We start from the raw sequence: 19,288 nt of genomic DNA, 5'->3' as shown, positions 1-19,288 counted from the left end.
CGACCCGGCGCACCCCCCCGCTACCCCGGACCGGCTCCCCACCGCCCGGCGCACCCCCCGCTACCCCGGACCGGCTCCCCACCGCCCGGCGCACCCCCCCCCCCCGCTACCCCGGACCGGCTCCCTGCCCGGCTCCGCGGCCCGGCGCACCCCCCCGCTACCCCGGACCGGCTCCCCACCGCCCGGCGCACCCCCCGCTACCCCGGACCGGCTCCCCACCGCCCGGCGCACCCCCCCCCCCGCTACCCCGGACCGGCTCCCTGCCCGGCCCCGCGGCCCGGCGCACCCCCCCGCTACCCCGGACCGGCTCCCCACCGCCCGGCGCACCCCCCGCTACCCCGGACCGGCTCCCCACCGCCCGGCGCACCCCCCCCCCCCGCTACCCCGGACCGGCTCCCTGCCCGGCCCCGCGACCCGGCGCACCCCCCCGCTACCCCGGACCGGCTCCCCACCGCCCGGCGCACCCCCCCGCTACCCCGGACCGGCTCCCCACCGCCCGGCGCACCCCCCGCTACCCCGGACCGGCTCCCCACCGCCCGGCGCACCCCCCCCCGCTACCCCGGACCGGCTCCCTGCCCGGCCCCGCGGCCCGGCGCACCCCCCGCTACCCCGGCCCGGCACCGCGCCCCCGGCTCCCCGCCCGGCACCGCGCCCGGCCCGGCACCATGCCCCCGGCCCCGCGACCCCGGCCCGGCTCCGCACCGGCCCCGGCCAAAGAGGCCCCGGCCGAGCCCTCCATCCCTCCCTCCCGATTTTCCCGGACATGCCTGGCTTTTGGGGATTTCCCCCCGGACGGGGATTTGAACCCCCAAAAGCCGGACATGTTCGGGAAAATCCGGACGTATGGTAACCCTATCATTGTGCCCATTCCTTGTGCGTAACAGCGCAAACGGATTAAAAGATACACAGTACGTGCTTACTTGTACAGGCCATCGTAGGCGGGTCCGACTCCCTTCTGAAATAGTGTTCTTCACACAGACAGGAGGTGGACGCTTCCTCGTGCGTGTAGCTGTGAGGGGGGCACTTACTGCAGGATGGGCTCTGGGGAGAGGCCTTGAAGAATCCAGGTCTGCAGACTGTAAGAGAGGAACCGGAGACTAAATTCTTCCAGCAAATATTCATCCCTTCCCATTTCTTTTTCACACACATCTTTAGAGGCCCTCTTCACTGCAGCGGGGAGGTGGGATTCCCAGCTCGGCGAGACATTCTCCGATGGGACTGAACTCGGGCAGGTAGCCCGAGCCACGCCCACACCGCCTTGGCCACGAGCCACGCCCACACCGCCTTGGCCACGCTGCTATTTTTAGCCAGTCCGCTTGAGCTGAGCTAGTGCCCGTATGGCTCCTCGAGCTGGAAATGGCCCCCGCTGTAGCGTAGACATAGCCTTAGTGAGACACAACCACAAACACTCGTGAGCTATTTTCTCGTGAATTATTTAAAAAACACAAGCAGGAGACGGGTGATTTTCATGCTAATATGTGGTACATATTTAAAATATTTGTACAGAAGAGAATGAGACCATTTGGGCCACTGATTTCTCTAGCCGCTGCCTTTGTCAGATCGTTATTTTCCTTGCTGAATGTATTAGACCTAACAGATCTTCTGGCTTCTCTCTCTGCTTTGGAAAACATCAAAGCGTTGCTTTTTCACTCCCTCTTAGACACAGCTTAGGAGAGCGGTAAAATATGTTTTGTGGATTTCGTTTAAGATGTCCCATGCCCAGAATCAATGTCTCAGCAAATAAAATAATCATGCCATCCTGGAGAGGACGTGATATCTGTACAGACAGCTTTAAGGCATTCTAATAAGACTATTTCCCCAGGGTTTCTTCCAGAAAACCTGTGAAGAATTTTGAACCGCTCCATATGAGACAGCTATCTCTGGGTACCCCCTGAACCAGACATGCCCGCTGTATAATACATTCCCTCTAGCTGTAATGTATATGTATGATGGGCCTTACAGACTGAGAGCTATTATTTTTGTTCTCTTTTTTCCCATATACCGCGTGAGGTTGGGTTGGGGATTCTTTTCCCCCCTTTGGTAATTTGAAGTTCATACATTAATTGTGTCTGATTTCAAAGAACTGTCAGCACAGGCTCAAAGTTCATTGGCTGCTCTTCCTGCAAGACGCTGAGCATTCTCGACTTCACGGAAGGCACTCAGCACCTTGCAGGCACAGACCCTTGGAGATTAAGGGCTAGATTTTCTAAAGAGCTCAGTTTACAGCAGCACCTACTGACCTCAACGGGGAAGGCTGGGTCCTCCGCCTTTTTAGAAATCTGGCCAGTCCACATAAGTGTAACTTGGAGCTACTGGTGCTGAGCTCTTTAGAAAAATCTGATCATTTTTCTGCACTCATTCACTTCAGTTTCACACTCAACCATGATACATGTACGTACAGTTTTGCACATGTCTCTGGTCTTTAAAAGAAAACAAACTAGCTCTTTAATTGCTGGATCTACAATCAGCTGTAAAGGAAAATTAAAGTTCAGATAGATCCTTTTGGGAAGTTTGATTTCCTGCCATTTCTGAAATCTAAAATAGACACACACATCCAGTTTGCCAGCTCAAAAATGCTGTTACTTTTCTGATTCCTGGAGAATCACTGTAAAATAATTATGACCATCCTGTTACTAAGGCACTCAGACATACTTACAGAAGGTACATGGAAATTAAAAACGACTTTCAATCTGTCATTCAAAGTTCTTGCCTGGCAAATATTGTGCAAAGAAAATCCAGTGTATTGGCAACTATTAAAATCCTCACTACCACCACAACAACATGATGTACAACTACAGTAGCAGTTTTTAAGAGCTGCTGCATGGATCTGAGATCAAAATGTTGCCATCATGTTGGATGAAGTGTGGATTTTTTTTTTGTTCTTTAGTGGATCAGGGTAAATTATGCAGTTAGTCAATTTCTAGTCTCTGCACATATGAAAGATTTCACACAACTCTTCATCTATCACACCTCCCTGTACATTGGCTTCTTCTGATTGGACACGATAGCACAATACCTTAAGAAGTTATCATGACAACAGGCTGATGCAAAAGCTACTCTGATTTCAGTCGCCCCCTCCCCGCACTTCAAAGAGTGCTGTTGAAATCAACCAGTCACCCTAGATTAAAACTGCAGCTCTTGCAAATGTGGCTGCAATTCAAAAACAAACAAGAAACATGGCAGTGTGGTAAGAATACACAGAAATCCTCCATATTTCCATGGTCTATATACCATGGGTGATTGACAGTTCTTGCTTCTGGAGAGGAGGAGACAGAGTGAATACAATGATTACAAGATGGACAAGACAAGAGAGAGACCAACCAACAAACAGCGACCTTAGACATGGTCACCTTAGCAGCGGCAGTAGTTCTTAATCTTCCTTACACTTTGAAAAGGGATTGGTGCATACACTTAGGGAATGTTATATATTGAAGACAATGGGGAAGTGTTTAAGGGCAATCATTATACTTGGTCCATGATATTGACAAGGAATTTTAGCTTTTCAAAAAGGCTAAGGGGTAACCTTTGTAGCCTTTTATTGTATTTAATGTGAATTTTGTAATGTGGTATTACACCACCACGGGTTCGACTTTGGTGGCTACAGTTTCAAGCTTAAGAGAGTGAAAGTCACCTCTGCTACTTGCTTTAGATGTAGAGTCTCTAAGGAACATAAAGACCCAGGGTAATGATCGCACAGACATTCACAAGTCCAAGGTCTAGTCTGTTCTACAAGTTTTATTAACATTACAATTAAAGTTATGATTACCCAAGCATATAGAAATTCTATGCAGACCAATGCACAAGTTACAAATATAGTTCTACTCACGTCCTTAACAATGGTGTTATGGTCTGACGGGTCTCTCACGGATTGATTATCAGTAGAGAGGCTGGTTCCTGCTGGAGTTTCCCATAGGGAGCTCAATTTTCCTAATCTAGGCACCCTCCTTTATAATGTGATTCTCACTATACATCATTAGCATTTCTGCACATAGTGCACTCTGCGGTTAGGGCATGTGTTAGAAAAATGTGATTACCAGGTATCTTTGCAATATCACCCATTGGTATATCTTTTCTAGTAATCTTAGGACATCAGATTATTCTTTGGTCACTTACTTAAATCAGCGTTCCTTAACTCTATGGCTTACATATGGCTAAGCTAAAATCTTGGAGTTCTCAGCCTACGGGTCTTGCATTTCAGCCCTATTTACTTAGATACCTAATACATGATTATTCCCTCTACATACTGATCAATCTTGTACTTTTATAATCCTATAACTTAACTCTATGTAGCATACAATGATTATATCTGACATAACATGTTCGTTAGTTATAACATCACACAATAAATGAACAAGAAACTAAAATCCTTGGCTACACCTTTAAATGTAAAATGAACATTTAAGGTCCCAATACCCAAAAGAGCTCAGCACCGAGCTATTTCCACTTAAGCACCTAAATAAGCTGGGGATAAACTGTATTTAAAATCTGCTCCCGGTGGTGGGTGCTGAGAACTTTTGAAAATCTGGCCATAACCATCCGTATAAATAACAGAAACACAGAACCCTAAAGCACGCTCAGTTTTGAATTTATTCCGGAGGGTTGTTCATAAACTATTCAAGAACTGGCATGGTTTATGGCACCATCCCCAGCTCCATGCCTGAAATTCAGGCCTTTTATTTACTTCACATCTACCTCCAAGTTTTACCTGATCTCTAATGATGTATTGTATTACAGTAGAATATCTGCAAAGATCTGGGGGGGGGGGGGGAGGAAATACACCCAGTTCCTCCCTAATCCCAATTTGTATTTCAAAGCTAAGCCAAATTCACATGCATACGCAGACAACAGAGAAGATGAAATGAAAGCAAAAAATGCACATCATCTAAGAGGGACAACTGATGTCTAGAGTGTACAATATGTAATTAGCCTTCAAAAAGGTCTTTCATTTATCTCATTATGTCTCATCAAGAAAGACAGAAAATCATTATGGCACAAGAGTTTGCTGGGGTTCTATTTTCTGTAAAGCAGCACATGCAAGATAAGTCAGCTTTCTCTGCTAGATTTTCAACAAGACACAAATTGCCGTTGACAGTGCGATATATAGCTCGGCTTGAATAGAATGTTTTGTTTTCATGAATAAACACGATGCTAACAAATATGCCCTGATGCTTGATCCCAGGGTATTCACATAATATTTTAATAACGGACATTACATGAAAATAAAAGCTGTATCCTTTTTCACAGCAATCTGAATGCCCACTCAGGCTGTATGACACCCTTCTGTGGAGCAAAGTGCCTGTCGTAAGTTACTGCTGCACTTGGCAACCTTAACATGGTATGTTTTTTTGTGCCCATTCATCCAGGGGCATTTTATGATGCAAGAATTTTTACCCTTGACTGTTCCCGCTGTATCACTGCATAGAAGAATTGGGGAATTTGTGCGTTACGCCATGTCAGGGGCTGAACAATGACATCATGCCATAAAGCATGATGTTTGTTGTGGAAGTATTCTTGTTGTACCCCACAATTCATCGCACAGCCCATGGGAGCTTGCTGTGCCCTTCTAAGACACTACATCCACTTACTCCTCTGATTGCCAATACTGACTGCCATCCCTGAATCACCTTGTGGCCATCTCGTTAACAAGCAATGTCGTTTGTGACCGCGGCAGTAATCAGCATTGAGGACAATACGCCAGTTTCTATCCACTTAATTTCTGGTCCAAAGTCTGGATTCAGTGAGGTGCTTACAAATACCCAATGGACTCCAATGGGACTAGTCACATGCTTAAAGTCAGGCACTTGTTTAAGCACGTTTCTGAATTGGGGCCCAAGTCAGAAGAATCCATAGGACCGTATTAGTACAGTAACAAAATGCACACTCGTCTGCAGTCTGAGCTCCCACTTGATTCTGAGTATGTCACTTTCAGCAAGATGGCAACTGCCAATGGGAAGCTCAGAAACTGGAGTTTTAATTAAAACCCTTTTCTTGATAAACATGTCACAGTCCACACAAGTCTTACACCAGTTCCACCCTTTAGGGAAAAGGAACAATCGATGGCATTTAAAACGCACATATCCCAGACATTGTGCAGACTGAACTGCCTGCCTGAATTCTGATGGCTGAGCTCACATGGAATAGAGGTCCACGGGAGTCTCAGAAGAGTATACACAACTGCAGCAATTGTGGGCATCACACCTAGGGTGACGCTCAGTCCGTGTAAAGCCTCACAACAGAATAGAGTCTGAGCCACCTAGTGGAGGTGTAATGTGTTCCAGTTCAAGGAGGGAATTCGCCACAGAGATGGGAAAGGAGAGCTGTAGGGAATGTCCAAGATGGGCTTGTCCTGAGGACTCAATGACTCACGGGCCAGGATGGAACAGTGCAGAAATGGCCAGGATAGAATTCCTGTCTTCTGAGGGATCCTAAAAAAGGCTGCACGTGCTGTGATGCATGCTGCAAAGCAAAACTGCTGTGTTATAGAGAGGCCACCAGTGCTTGCGGCTAGAGGACAGGCAGTGTGCATGTGTGTGTGATCTCAGCGCCACTCCGGTTACACACCTCCCCAGCTACAGACCCAAGGCCCAGAACCCCAAGTGGAAAGTTCTGCCTCAATTTTGAGGGAAGGAATCCGCTTCTTGTCCCAACGACACGCACTTCTTGTGGCTGTAAAGGAGCATCTGGCCCACAGAGGCCAGCCCTTCTCACCATGTGAGCTTTTCCCTTCCTAACATGAGCAAAGTAAAGCCGGTTCCTACTAGAACCTCAACAAGACACCCACGCAACTAACCTGAACAGGTTTTCTTTAATCCAGGCACTAGGTAGGATTTTAAAAGAAGCCTAAAGGAGCTGGGCACCTATCTCCCACTGAATTTCAGTAGAAGTCGGGCACCTAACTCACGTAGATCCCAGCCATAATTAATAAATGCAACGACATTCATAAATGACTGTATATTAAGTGTGAAGGCCGCCGTCACGGCCAACAAGCTGGGCACCGAGCCTGGGACCCCCAGAGCTAAAGCACAAGTTGCCTGAGCTAAACAGCCAAACTGCCATAGCTGCAGCTGTAACAACTCATCTTCTCCAGGGATTGGGCACAGAGTTGGCCTCTACCACAACCTCCCCTATGGGATATTTAAACATACCTTGGGATCTGGTCTGTTATTTCACAGGCTCTCCGCTGCCATTCCCTCTGAAAAGCACTTTATGCTGTATACATGACTTTACTTAAAATTACCCAGGTCTCTGGGGTTTAATTTCTAATAACATCTTACCTTATTCCTCTTTGCTTTATCTTTCTATTTCTTATTCAACAGCTTTTGAAAGGGTACTTATCTCCAGCCTGACGTACAGATTCGTTTGCATGGCAGCCCCTCTCATTTCAAGAGAGGAGAAAAACCAGTAGAGATAAGCTCTAGGATTCCCTCTCATTTGCTACAAGACAGCTAAAAGAATTCAAATAAAGTTTGGAGCTGTCAATGACACCCACCTCTTTGTTCCTAAAATTAGAATTGCTGCCCACTTCGCTGGTTAACCAGCCAGCGATGTGCGAAACTATTCTTTAAATACAAATGATTGCTAAAGAAAAAGCTCTTTTTAGACACAGCCCAACTACGCCAGAGTCCAGGGCCAATATGGTGGAGTCAGACACAAACAAGGATTTGTTTCCATCAGCAGAACATCCATTATTAGCAAGTCAAAGTTTGGCCTTTTTTAGTTTTAGACAAACAAAGGAAAATCTTCTGCATGGACTAAAAATAGCTCGCTATAGTTTATTCTGTACGTGATTCGATGCTGGATTAGCAACGGAGGTCAATGTGAGGAAGGACAGCAGGAAGAGGCTATTGGATCTGGAATCTCGTGGACTGATTCCTCAAACTGGCAGCTGGATTAGGAAGTGAAGCTTTGCAAGTGGCTAGGATGACCAGATAGCAAGTGTGAAAAATCAGGATGAGGATGGGGAGTAATAGGAGCCTTTATAAGAAAAAGACCCCAAAATCGGGACTGTCCCTATAAAATCAGGACATCTGGTCACCCTACAAGTGGCAGACAAGATCCATGGCTGGAAATTGTCCCTGAGATCAGGGGTGGGGGGGAAAGGCATTGGGAGGGTTTCACACTGGCCTTTTGCAGTGATACAGCTGAACTTTCTGTGCAATGTAAGTACCCGAGGCAGCAAAACGCGGTAGCAAACACCAAAGACAGAAGCAAAGCAAACCAGACAAATACCAAACTCATGTAACAACTGAACTGAGGCCGAACGATCCTTGGACTTTCTTAACATTACATGACTAGAATCATAAATAACCTGGGCCCAATTGTCACAACCTCTTTCCACTACTCCGCTGGCTCAAAAAGGCCACAAAGCTGGCTGATCTGGCAACCTGGGAATTTTCCCTGTGCAGAGGTTTTTGGAGCCTTTATCCTCTACAACCGTTCTATGTTTTACAGGCTCTCTCTCTCTGGCGTCCCTTTTAAGGACCTGCTTTTCTCCAGGCTTGACAAGCCTCACACATGTGCTGGGTTGAGGCTGATTGTGAGGGATCTGCACCACCACAGGGCCTGATCCGAGGCCCAATGAAGCGAGTGGGAGTGCTTAGTGCAAAAACAGAAAAAAGTGCCTGGGTACCTAGAAGAGAAGGCAGATGGAGCCTTCTCTCCCTTGTGCCCTGCGTACAACAGGAGTCTCTGTGCTCCCAGCCAATGCTCACCCTTGGGCGTACAAAAGGGAAAAAGAAGAGGCAAGACATTTCCTTCCTCACCACCAAGCACCCAAGAAAAAAGCAAGCGCGCCCCTGCTAGAGGCTGGTGCCGAAGGCACACTCTCCCTGTGCTGCGGAGAGCCCTCAGAGGTGCAACCTTTCTCTGAGGCACAGCGCCTTCCCATGCTCTCGTGGGCTGATGCAACTCCACACCACCGCTCTCCTACGGCAAAGGCAACTAGCACAAGCCTTCCCCGGTCATTCCACAGTGATTTGGCTCACTGTTAAATGTCAGCGTTGAGTCAAACAAAATACAGTAGCACAAATTAACAGTTTGCAGCCAGGTTCGATTTAGGAGAAGCTGTCTAATTCACAGGAACAGGTGACCTAGGGAGGCTGTGGTATCCCCATCATTGGAGGTTTCTAAGAACAGGTTGGACAAACACCTGTTAGGGATGGTCTAGGTTTACTTGGTCCTGCCTCAGCACAGCGGGCTGGACTTGATGGCCTTTTGAGGTCCCTTTTTAGTCCTACATATCTATGATTCTTATCAAAAGTACTCCAGCTTGTCTGGACTTGATACATCCTCCACTTACAGGATATGACCTTAAGCCCCTCAAAGAAACAGGAGCTAGGACCAAGCACAGGTAAAGAGTCTGTTGTCTACATTCAGCTGCCTATATTCAGCAGTAAGAAAACAGCTGCTAATCAACTCTGCCTTCATTAGCACGTTGCTCTAGCAAAGGGAGGATGCTTTGAGATGAGGTAAAAAAGAGTTACAAATAAATCAGATCCGATTTGAAGTCTCCAGAGCTACTGAGCCTTCAAGCATTTAAACCATTATATCACTAACTCCAAAAAAGCCCTGCCTGGCCCTTTGTTTCTGAACAAATTTTGAAGTATGGAATCAATTTAAGCAACCGAGCCACTCTGAACCTTGATTTGTGATAATGACATACATTTCTACTTAAAAAAAAAACAGATGAAGCAGATTGTCATGGTTGTCTTATAACCAAAAATATAAAACAGATGATCTCTAAGCCCTTTTAAATAGTGCAAAAGGACTCCACAGGAAAATCAAATCTGTTCCTGCAGGATTTTTCAAGCAGGTTGTTAAGAACTAATCCTGTACTTCCTAACAACTGTCCTTGAACTGCAGGGTAACTCAAACTGCTGCCAAGAATATACTGCCACAGGAAACATATAGACTTCCCTGATAATGTCTCCTTTTTGGTTCAGCTATCTGTGTTAGTGTGTGTGTCATTCTCTCTCTCAGCATACCTAGGGGAGCTGAAGGGAATTAAATAAATATCCACTAATAAAACACTATAATGCAAAGCTGTCCAGTTCTCTGATGCCCTGAGTCATCCCAGAATCCTACGGCAGCTCAAGCACCTTTGCTGCAGCTCAAGATCGGTAGAACCGGCCTTTGGGGCAGTTGCCTGCAATCGTTCAATAAATGTGTCCTCTGACTAATTTGCACCTTAAAGAAGAAGGCACAGAAACTTACCTTGAAGGTAAGCACATCCAAAATGGGAACATTCTTTTATGGAGGGCATGTTCTTAGGGAATATCATGTATTTTTATGCTAATCTGCCCAACCTCACTTCAATCCAGGTTTAAGGGTCATGTCTGCATTGTGCATTGAAATCATCTCCAGCTTCTGAATAAGAAAGCAACCTTGAAAGCTAGAGTATGAATAAGTTAGTGCTTCCACTTCCTCCCCCTGAAATATCACTTCTTCACCATGTGAATCACTAAACTGTCAGACAGCAATTTATGACAGGAGTGCACCATCTGGGAAGCCAAGAATTAACAACTATTAATGAACTAATGAGGGTCTTCTAAACAGAATAAAACCCCATCAACATTTCATTACAGGCATTGCTCTGAACATGTTACCAGATCCCCAAATCAGCTAGGTCTGTAATCCATAAAGAGATCTAGGATACAACATATAGGAAAGCAGAGTGGCCTAGTGGAGAGAGCACTGAACTGGGACTCAGGAGGCCTGGGCCTTATTCCTGACTCTGCCACTGGTCTGCTGGTTGACGCTGGGCAAGTTGCGGCCCCTCCCTGTGCCTCAGTTTCCCCATCTTTAAAATGGGGATAATGATTCTGACCTCCTTTGTAAAGTGCTTGGAGATCTGCTGATGAAACCCACTAATTAAGAGGTGTTATTGCCGTTATTAATTACGATAGGATGTGGGCTCTGTGGTGGTGGCATACTGTAGGGGCTGGGTGGCTGACTGGGGTTGGTGCTGAGTACTGTTGGGGTGGCTGATGGGTGCCTAGGTGCTGGGGGTGGCTCTGGTGGCTTTGGAAGACCTAGTGCAGCTGGCTGTGGGGGAAAAGGAAGGAGCTAGGGCCCCTCACCTTGCTGAGACCCCTCCCTCTGGCTACCTCACCCCCACTGCCCCTTCCCAGCTGCATGCGAGGGGAGGGGGGGCAGTGAGAGAGGAGAGGCCCAGCTGCCTGTCCTGCAGGAGCCAACACAGCCTCCAGATGGCGCAACCACCGCTTCTGCCTGCCAGTCAGCCAAGGCGGAGCGATGGAGGCTGGGCTGCGGGCAGGGGGGCCAGGGTTGCCGGGTGGGATGAGTGCCATGTGGCAGCCCCGTTGCACACTGAATTCAAATTCCCTACCCTCTGGGAGCCCACTCCCTTTCAGACAGCATTAGAAGGTGCCCATCCGGGCACGGTGGTACCCACCAGGGAATGTTAATCATGTGTGCACACGGGAGTACACAACCTCGGAGAAGCAAAAGCTTGTTTTAATCCGTGGCACATTGGGTTTCTCCTTTTATTTCTTAAAGAGGGAAAGCTGCCATCTCTGTGAATGGGCTGAGATACTAAAGACAGATGGGTGTTTACCATTATGGCTCCCGCAGCATCTATAGCTTGATCCCATTGCATATACTTATTTATTTTGATTTCAATCAGAAGACACTTATACAAGGCTCTACTGTGTAATTAGTATTACAATCAACACCACCCAGCTGTGTTCCAATGATCATTCAAACAGGGACTCTGCCAGCCAAACCAGCCCCTCTCCCCTGCTTCATCACTGAGGGATGAGTACCCGCCGCCCTCTCCAAACCACCCCCAATCAAACAGTCAGCAGATCCCCGTTCTCCGTGGCACCATGAGACCAAATCCCAGGGTATCAGCTTCTAAACTGTCCAGAGCCAGACAAATTCAGACTGGAAATAAGGCATGTTTAACGGTGAGGGTATTTAACCATTGGAACAACTGACCAAGGGCTGTGGTGGAGTTTCCGTCCCTAGCAATGTTTAAATCAAAAAGGGATGTTTCCCTAAAAGATCTGCTCGAGCTCAACCAGGATGTATCCCGGGGAAGTTCTCTGGTCTGTTATTCAGGAGCTCAGATGAGATGCTCACCGTGGTCCCCTCTGGCCTGGGGATCTATGGGTGTATAAGTCCCACATCGGCTTTCATGGATTCTATTGCTGAGAGCCAGGCTTCGTTTCCATCATCCCATCCCCCCCACCCCGGCGGCAGGGACTCGTTCATGTACAATTTCTCAGTGACTATTTTCAGCGGAGGATTTCTGAGAAGGGTTTTTGGCTCTGCTGTATTACCAGCCCAGCTCCTACACTGTTCCCTTGAGCCAGCTCAGACACTTCCAGGGAAAGGGGGCGCCTCTAGCTGGCCTCATCTCCCCAGCTCCTACAGGCTTCAGCTGCTGCCCCGTTCTCCATGCAGTCCCACTCAGCAGCCTACATGGTTGGCTCTCCCCATTCCCCAACTTGCAAGGTGGACTCCAGCTCTGGCTTCCCAGCCCCCTGCTGCCTGGGTTCATTGAACAATGCAGGGAGCATGTGCTGTGATCCCATCAGCTCCTCCTTGAGGGGAAAGCTGGGGAACAAGAGGTAGGTCCCAGCAGGGCAGGGAGACAGAACCCAGAATGCCCGGTGCTTGGCTGCAGCAAAAGGGCAAATTCCATAGCAAAAATGCTAAATTCTGCGGCATGTTGGGAAAAAGCCAAATTCTGCAGCCACAGACTACGTGGCGTCCTGATTGACATTAAAAAGACAGTTTACACTTCAGAACAATTATTACAGGCTCTCTGCAGACTCAGGTAGGCAGGCTAGAAACAGATCTATTTAATGAAAGCTGAGATTCTGTAGATCATTTCTGCTGCATGGGGTGAATTTCACAGCTGCAGAATACATGGAGTCCTGATAGTAAGGCATTATATATCTGTAAGATTTTTGTATAGGGAGATAGATTTTAAAAAGAAAAATAAGCAACGCTGGATTCTTTCATTTGCTTTGTGACTTTTGAGCCTTTAGGATGCACTTGGGTCACATTTTTAAGTTTTGGTACAAAACCATTTTTTTAAAAGAAAGTTGAGATTTTCATACAATCACATGCCTCCAGGAGCTGGACTTTTAAAAAACAAACATGAAATGTAATGAGACTCACGAGAATTCGCAACAATTTATTACAAAAGAGTGGTAGCCAAATTTTGCACTCACTTTCATAGGCGTGAACTGGAATAACTTCATTCATTTCAAGTTATACACGGTATATGCTGGTGTAACTAAGAGTAGAACATGGCTTCATATATGACACGAGAACATGGGCCAATAAGCATAACTTTAAATTTCCTGATGTTTGTGTGAGTAAAATATCAGCCACAAGATTGTAGTCATCTTTTTTTTGCATCTACAAATACTCTGGTGTTATTGTTTTACTTTATTCTCCCTTTACTACATAATTTTTAGTTAAAATGTCAGGTCAGCATCATTACTGACAATTTTTAAACCAAGATTGCATGTTTTTTCTAAAAGATACGTTGTGTGAATTATTTTGGGGAAATTCTGTGATCACGCCTGGGAATCTATGAATCTATGTGCCAAGTAAGAGGAATAGCAATAGGCCAGATGCTTCAGTCCTTATTCAGGGAGGACTCCCCAGGGGTTCAGTGGGAGTTTTGCCTGAATAGTGACTTAGGGCTTGTCTACACTACCCACAGGATCAACAGGCAGCAATCGCTCCAGCGGGGGTCGATTTATCGTGTCTAGTCTAGACGTGATAAATCGACTGCCGAGCCCTCTCCCGTCGACTCTGGTACTCCATCGGAGCGAGAGGCGGAGTCGACAGGGGAGTGTCAGCTGTCGACTCACCGCAGTGAAGACACCGCGGTGAATAGATCTAAGTACATCGACTTCACCTATGTTTCAGAGTAGAAGCCGTGTTAGTCTGTATCCGCAAAAAGAACAGGAGTACTTGTGGCACCTTAGAGACTAACAAATTTATTAGAGCATAAGCTTTCGTGGACTACAGCTTATGCTCTAATAAATTTGTTAGTCTCTAAGATGCCACAAGTACTCCTGTTCTTTTCACCTATGTTATTCAAGTAGCTGAAGTTGCGTAACTTAGATCGATCCCCCCCTCCCCCTAGTGTAGACAAGGCCTGAGTAGGAATAGAAGGATTCAGCCCAAAAGGTTCAGTTCTACTCCCATTAAAATCAGTGGCCCAACTCTCACTGAATTGAATGGGAGTAGGATCAAGCAATCATGCCTGAAGTTCCCTATATGTTAGCACAGACAGCTGTGTCTCTATTCACGTAAAAATAATCAATTGGTAAAATCCACTGGAAAATGGACTAACTTTCCCAAAGCCAGATGTTTGCTGGCACAGTATTGCAAAAAAAGGTCTAGCTCTCTGATTCAGTCTGCCATACAAATTTGGATCCTGGCCAGCAAAGACAGAAAGATTCTCTAATTATGCTGTGGTTTAGAAAATTGCAGCCAATTGTGGTTAAGAAATATGACATTTGGGAGGATTTATGTTGATGATTTATGTCATGGATGTTTGCTCGACTGGCATTTCAGGGCTTTCGCCTAAACTAATACACTGTACATGTGTTGCCTGAGATGCAACTGCCTGGATGATCTTATGTTGTATGACTTCATCTACTGGAGATGTGGGCATGCCAGTTCTGGAGTACTTCTAGTGACAAGAGTCCTTCAGGGATAAAGAAATACAGGATTATTGTATTTTAAACCCCTTTGGGCCTGATCCTCAGCTAGTGTCAATCGGCATCTCCTCCACTTACGTCATTTGGCATCTGGGTCCAAAATGACCTTCACTAGCCATTCTGCAGGAGGGCTAGGGCATCAAAAAATAATTATTTTTAAAAGCTTGATTTAAACAAACACACACACACGGGTTTGTTTTTATAGAATCATACAAATGTAGGGCCAGAAGGAACCTTGAGAGGTCATCCAGTCCACCTCCTGCAGGATTAAGTAAACCCTAGGCCATCTCTGACAGGCATTTGTCTCATCTGGTCTCAAAACCGCCAGTGATGTGGACTCCACAATCTCCCTAGGTAGCACACTGGAACAGGTTACATATCAGAGTTAGAACGTTTTGTATCCTAATATCCAACCTAAATCTCGCTTTCTTTTTGTTTTTAGACTTGCAATCATCTTTCTCAGTAGAACTTGCTCTGTAGCGTGTAATTTAATTTTAAATCAGTTTAATCTAATGGAATGGATTAATATGCATCCAGCAGAACACCTCTATTCAAATTTCCTTGGAGGACGATTCAGACACACCTTGTACAGACCACAATCTCTGGGCCCTCAGTGCAAACACACACAAGGGAATAAACCTGAAGTCAGGTGGGCTACTCATGAGAGTAAAGTGCAAAAGCATTTGCAAGTCTGGACCCTATTTCATTAAACCCCAGAAACACCACCGGATAATGAAGCTCCCCAGTAGTTCTGCTGCAGGTGACATTCCCATCAGTGAGGCTGGGCACTGACTGTCACGCTAAAGCACCACTCGAATCTACTGTGTGGCTCTCCCTTTTGAATATGCTCCTTTTCCCAAAAATCCTGGGGCATGACATCACAATGAACTGGGTCCAATTCTGCCCTCACTTCCTTTGATGCAACTCCCATTGGGCCAGATTCTGCCCTGATTTACAACCCATGCAATTGCACTCAGTTCAGTGAGGTCGAACAAATTAAAAAATGTACGGGGGGGTGGATCCTCCCCGAGGGCAAGCATGAGTGCCCCAGGACACTTTACAGGGGAACCCAGAGTGACTCACTCACGCTAATGCAGGGGTGGGCAAATTACGGCCCGCAGGCCACATCCAGCCCGCGGGACCGTCCTGCCCGGTGCTTGAGCTCCCGGACGGGGAGGCTAGCCCTCAGCCCCTCCCCTCTTATCCCCCCCACAGCCACGCCGCCGCACAGGCAGCACTGTGGGTGGAGGGGCTGCGAGCTCCTGCCAGGCAGCATGGCCGGGGAGCGCGGCTTCCAGTCCTGCCGCTCTGAGCAGCATGGTAAGGGGGCGGGGGGTTGGAGAAGGGGCAGAGAGCCCCCGGGGGCAGTCAGGGGACAGGAATCAGGGGGCAGCTGGATAGGGGGTGGGGTCCCAGGGGGGCAGTCAGGAGAAGGAAGCAGGAGGGGTTGGATGGGGGGTGGGGTCCTGGGGGGGTGGTTAGGGGCGCGGGGTCCCGGGAGGGGGCAGTCAGGGGACAAGGAGCGGGGGGGGGTTGGATGGGGTGGAGGTTCTGCGGGAGGGCGGTCAGGGGATGGGGAATGGGGGGGTTGGATGTGGCAGAGGTTTGTGGAGGCGGTCAGGGGACAGGGAACAGGGGCGGTTGGATAGGTGTGGGAGTCCTGGGGGGCCTATCAGAGAGCGGGGGTGTGGATAGGTCAGGGGACAGGGAACAGGGAACAGGACAATCTCAGGATTTTGGAGGGGGCTGGCTCATGACTTCTGAGTGCCTGGGGCTGACAGCCCTGCTTACGTGTTAGTGAGGAACACCGAGTACTCAGTCACAAGCACCTCAGACCTAAGGGCACACGAGGGACGAGTCCAGAGGAGAGAATTTTGCCTTTAGATTCTGATTGGCATTTTGGGGGTATTATTTGGAATAGAAACACTGAAGATGCTTTCGTGTTTTGGGACTGTTCTCCTACTGCCCGTGCCCAAGGTCGATTAGAATTCACGTCCTCTACACTTAGCTGTGCTCTGGAATTGGTCTCTTAGCAGGTGCAGCTGTTCCAAAACTTTGGAGGAGGAGAAGAGAAGCAAAGCAAAGGTTTCTTTTCTTTCCCTACACACATAACCTGACTATCCTTCCTTCCCTGACAAACCCAGTTCCCATTGCCAGACTTCAACATATCATCAAGCACTAGCCTGCAGCGCATTTAGCAGCAGCTGTTCTGCTGGTTCTGGCAGTTCGTCAGATTTAGAGCTGTCAAAGCTTGATTTATGAAGGTTTCATTCCCAAACTATTAGGAGGGATTACTATTGCTCATCTTAAATTTAATTGGTTCCCCAGCTATACCCAGAAAAATAACCACTGTCAACAAGCACGTATTTGTGTTGGAAACATAGACCATCTTATTAACATTACCACTCCTCTCTTCTTCCTTGTATTAACTTACAAATGCTTCCCCTTATTAATTACTTCATGTTACAGGGTAAGGGGCTCCCTGTTTCAAACAAAACCTATATGTGCCGAGTCAGGCACTGGGAATCAAAGACCATACTACTCCAGGTGAGAGAGGCAAGTAATGACCTCTGGGAATGTCTTGAAAGGACAGCGACCAGCATTTCTCCTCCCCCACATAAAAACTTGCCATTGTGAATTCTGTCCCATGGAGGAATGTTCTCCAGTGTTGCCAACGATCATGATCTGATCACAACTCCTGTGGGTCCCTGGCGTGTTTTTCTTAAAGCTCTAGCTCCTGGAGTCCTAGAACTCGTAAGTCGTAGGAGGATCTCAGCTTTCATTAAAAAAAAGGAACTTTCTAGCCACCCTGGTTTTACGGAAGCACTTGATAACACAAGTTCTAAAGGGTCAAAAAACAGACGACAAGTCACATGTTGGGTTCTTTGCTTATTTTCTTCAAAATCTTGTGGGGTTTTTTGAGTCAACCTCATGATTTTTGAGTGACTGAAACAGGCAATATTGTTTTCTAGAAATCTCATGAAATGTGTTTCTTTGGTGTACGTAATTGTTTCTGATGTTGTAGAATGTCCGTCATAAAAAGCCACAGAATGTGCAGAAGCAGCACTGTGGTTCCTTATTGTTGTGTTTTTAAGATGCATGCACACCCAGACACACGCGTGCCACAGACATGACTTTGATATCCATGACACACATGAATGAGCAATGGAATCTATTGCATTTACGAAGCATATTTGACTAACTCACCTGCACTCTGCCCATTGGTGCAGCCTTTGTGCCACTATCCTTGCACCTTGCATTCTCCTCACTAGTGATGTTGGGCTGGTCCCACACAGTCCTTGTGCCTCAGTATTTCAGCAGCTCTGAATACTAGTAGCTCTAGTCCTGCATGGTCCTTGTGCTCAAGCAAGACCAAGGACTGGGACTGTGCCAAGCATCTGAAGCGTTGACACAAGATAGGAAGGCTCCAAACTTTCTCCCTGCTCCTATGCCTGCCTGTCTCTTTCCCCTGCATCTGTTCCTCCTGGGAATCATTCCCTCTTCATCTTCTTTTCCATTTTACTAGATCCCTTGCTATTCCCCCTTCTGTCCCACTCATCTCATAGCAAGCCTGCAATAGAACCAGCTCCCTGGATTCCCAGACCTGGGCTTTAATCACAGACCGCATCCATTTGCTTCTCCAACATCTCCAAATGACTAAGATATGTAAGTGCTTTTGTTTTTAAAGAGAGAGATGCGTGAAATGTCGAATAGGAATGTCTAAGGCCATGCAACTTAACTCAGTTCTACATAACTTTTTTAAAAAGCATATGGATAAGTGGTAAAAAAAACATAGGATTTATTATTTTGAATACAAATTCTCCTGTCATCCAGCCAACTTTAAAACCAAAAACTGTGGCAATTAAATTTGTTGCTACATTATGTAGATGCATTCAATTTACAAATGCTTCTGTAAAATATTTCCCTTCAGCGCGGTGAGAATATACTGCACTTTTATCATACACGTTCTCCCCTGTTCACAAATTTATGTTGTCATTGCTGACTGCCCTATTTTCTCCTGCATTACTTAATGCTCGTCATTTTCCAACAACTGTCTCTGCTACTTCAGCTTTAAAGAATCACAGCTGTAATCTAAAGGCAATGTTTATGTTTTCGTTGATAATTTGTAAGCTAGGTAGCAGTTGAATGACAGATATAGAAGAACTGGTGTATTTCCTTTGCTATTTCAAGATTTTTTTCTTCCCCTACATTTCAGTCTTAAGGCTGCTAGAGTAAATGAAATATACCCACGTACTGCTGCCCAAGGCTTCAAAGTGCATATTAATTCTGCCAGGAATTATAGACACTCTGAAGAATTGCTAATTTAACAATGGACTGTGAAATTATTTTTTCTTTCTTTATTAATTGCTCTGCTATTTGGAAATGACTTCCCTGCCCTGGACTTTTTACTGTATGATGAAGTGTGGGCATTTCATTTCAGCATAAAAAAAATAATAATTGAAAGCTTTCTCTCTGATAGCCCATTGCTTCTAACTAACTATAAATATGTGAAACAATCTCTGATAAAAATAGGTTAACATCAGGCAGGTGTTCCATTGTCATTTTATCTGGGTGAT

At 46.7% G+C, this 19,288-nt stretch overlaps 1 protein-coding gene across 10 annotated transcripts in view; it reads right to left on the bottom strand.

The window, feature by feature from the left end:
- EPHA5 (EPH receptor A5) overlaps positions 1-19,288 on the bottom strand; it is a 399,378-nt gene that overhangs the window by 220,225 nt on the left and 159,865 nt on the right. For all 10 annotated transcript variants that reach the window (XR_008445069.1, XM_054029616.1, XM_054029620.1 and 7 more), the window contains exon 4: positions 921-1,076. Coding sequence is in view for 9 of the 10 variants with exons in the window: in XM_054029616.1 (XP_053885591.1) it covers positions 921-1,076 (156 nt within the window). In the remaining variant the exon portion in view is untranslated. The remainder of the gene's footprint in view (positions 1-920; positions 1,077-19,288) is intronic.

The sequence above is a fragment of the Malaclemys terrapin genome, chromosome 5 (genome assembly GCF_027887155.1).
Source record: "Malaclemys terrapin pileata isolate rMalTer1 chromosome 5, rMalTer1.hap1, whole genome shotgun sequence".
Lineage (NCBI taxonomy): Eukaryota > Metazoa > Chordata > Testudines > Emydidae > Malaclemys > Malaclemys terrapin.
Note: the sequence above shows the minus strand (reverse complement) of the source record. Positions and strands in the feature narration are given on the sequence as shown.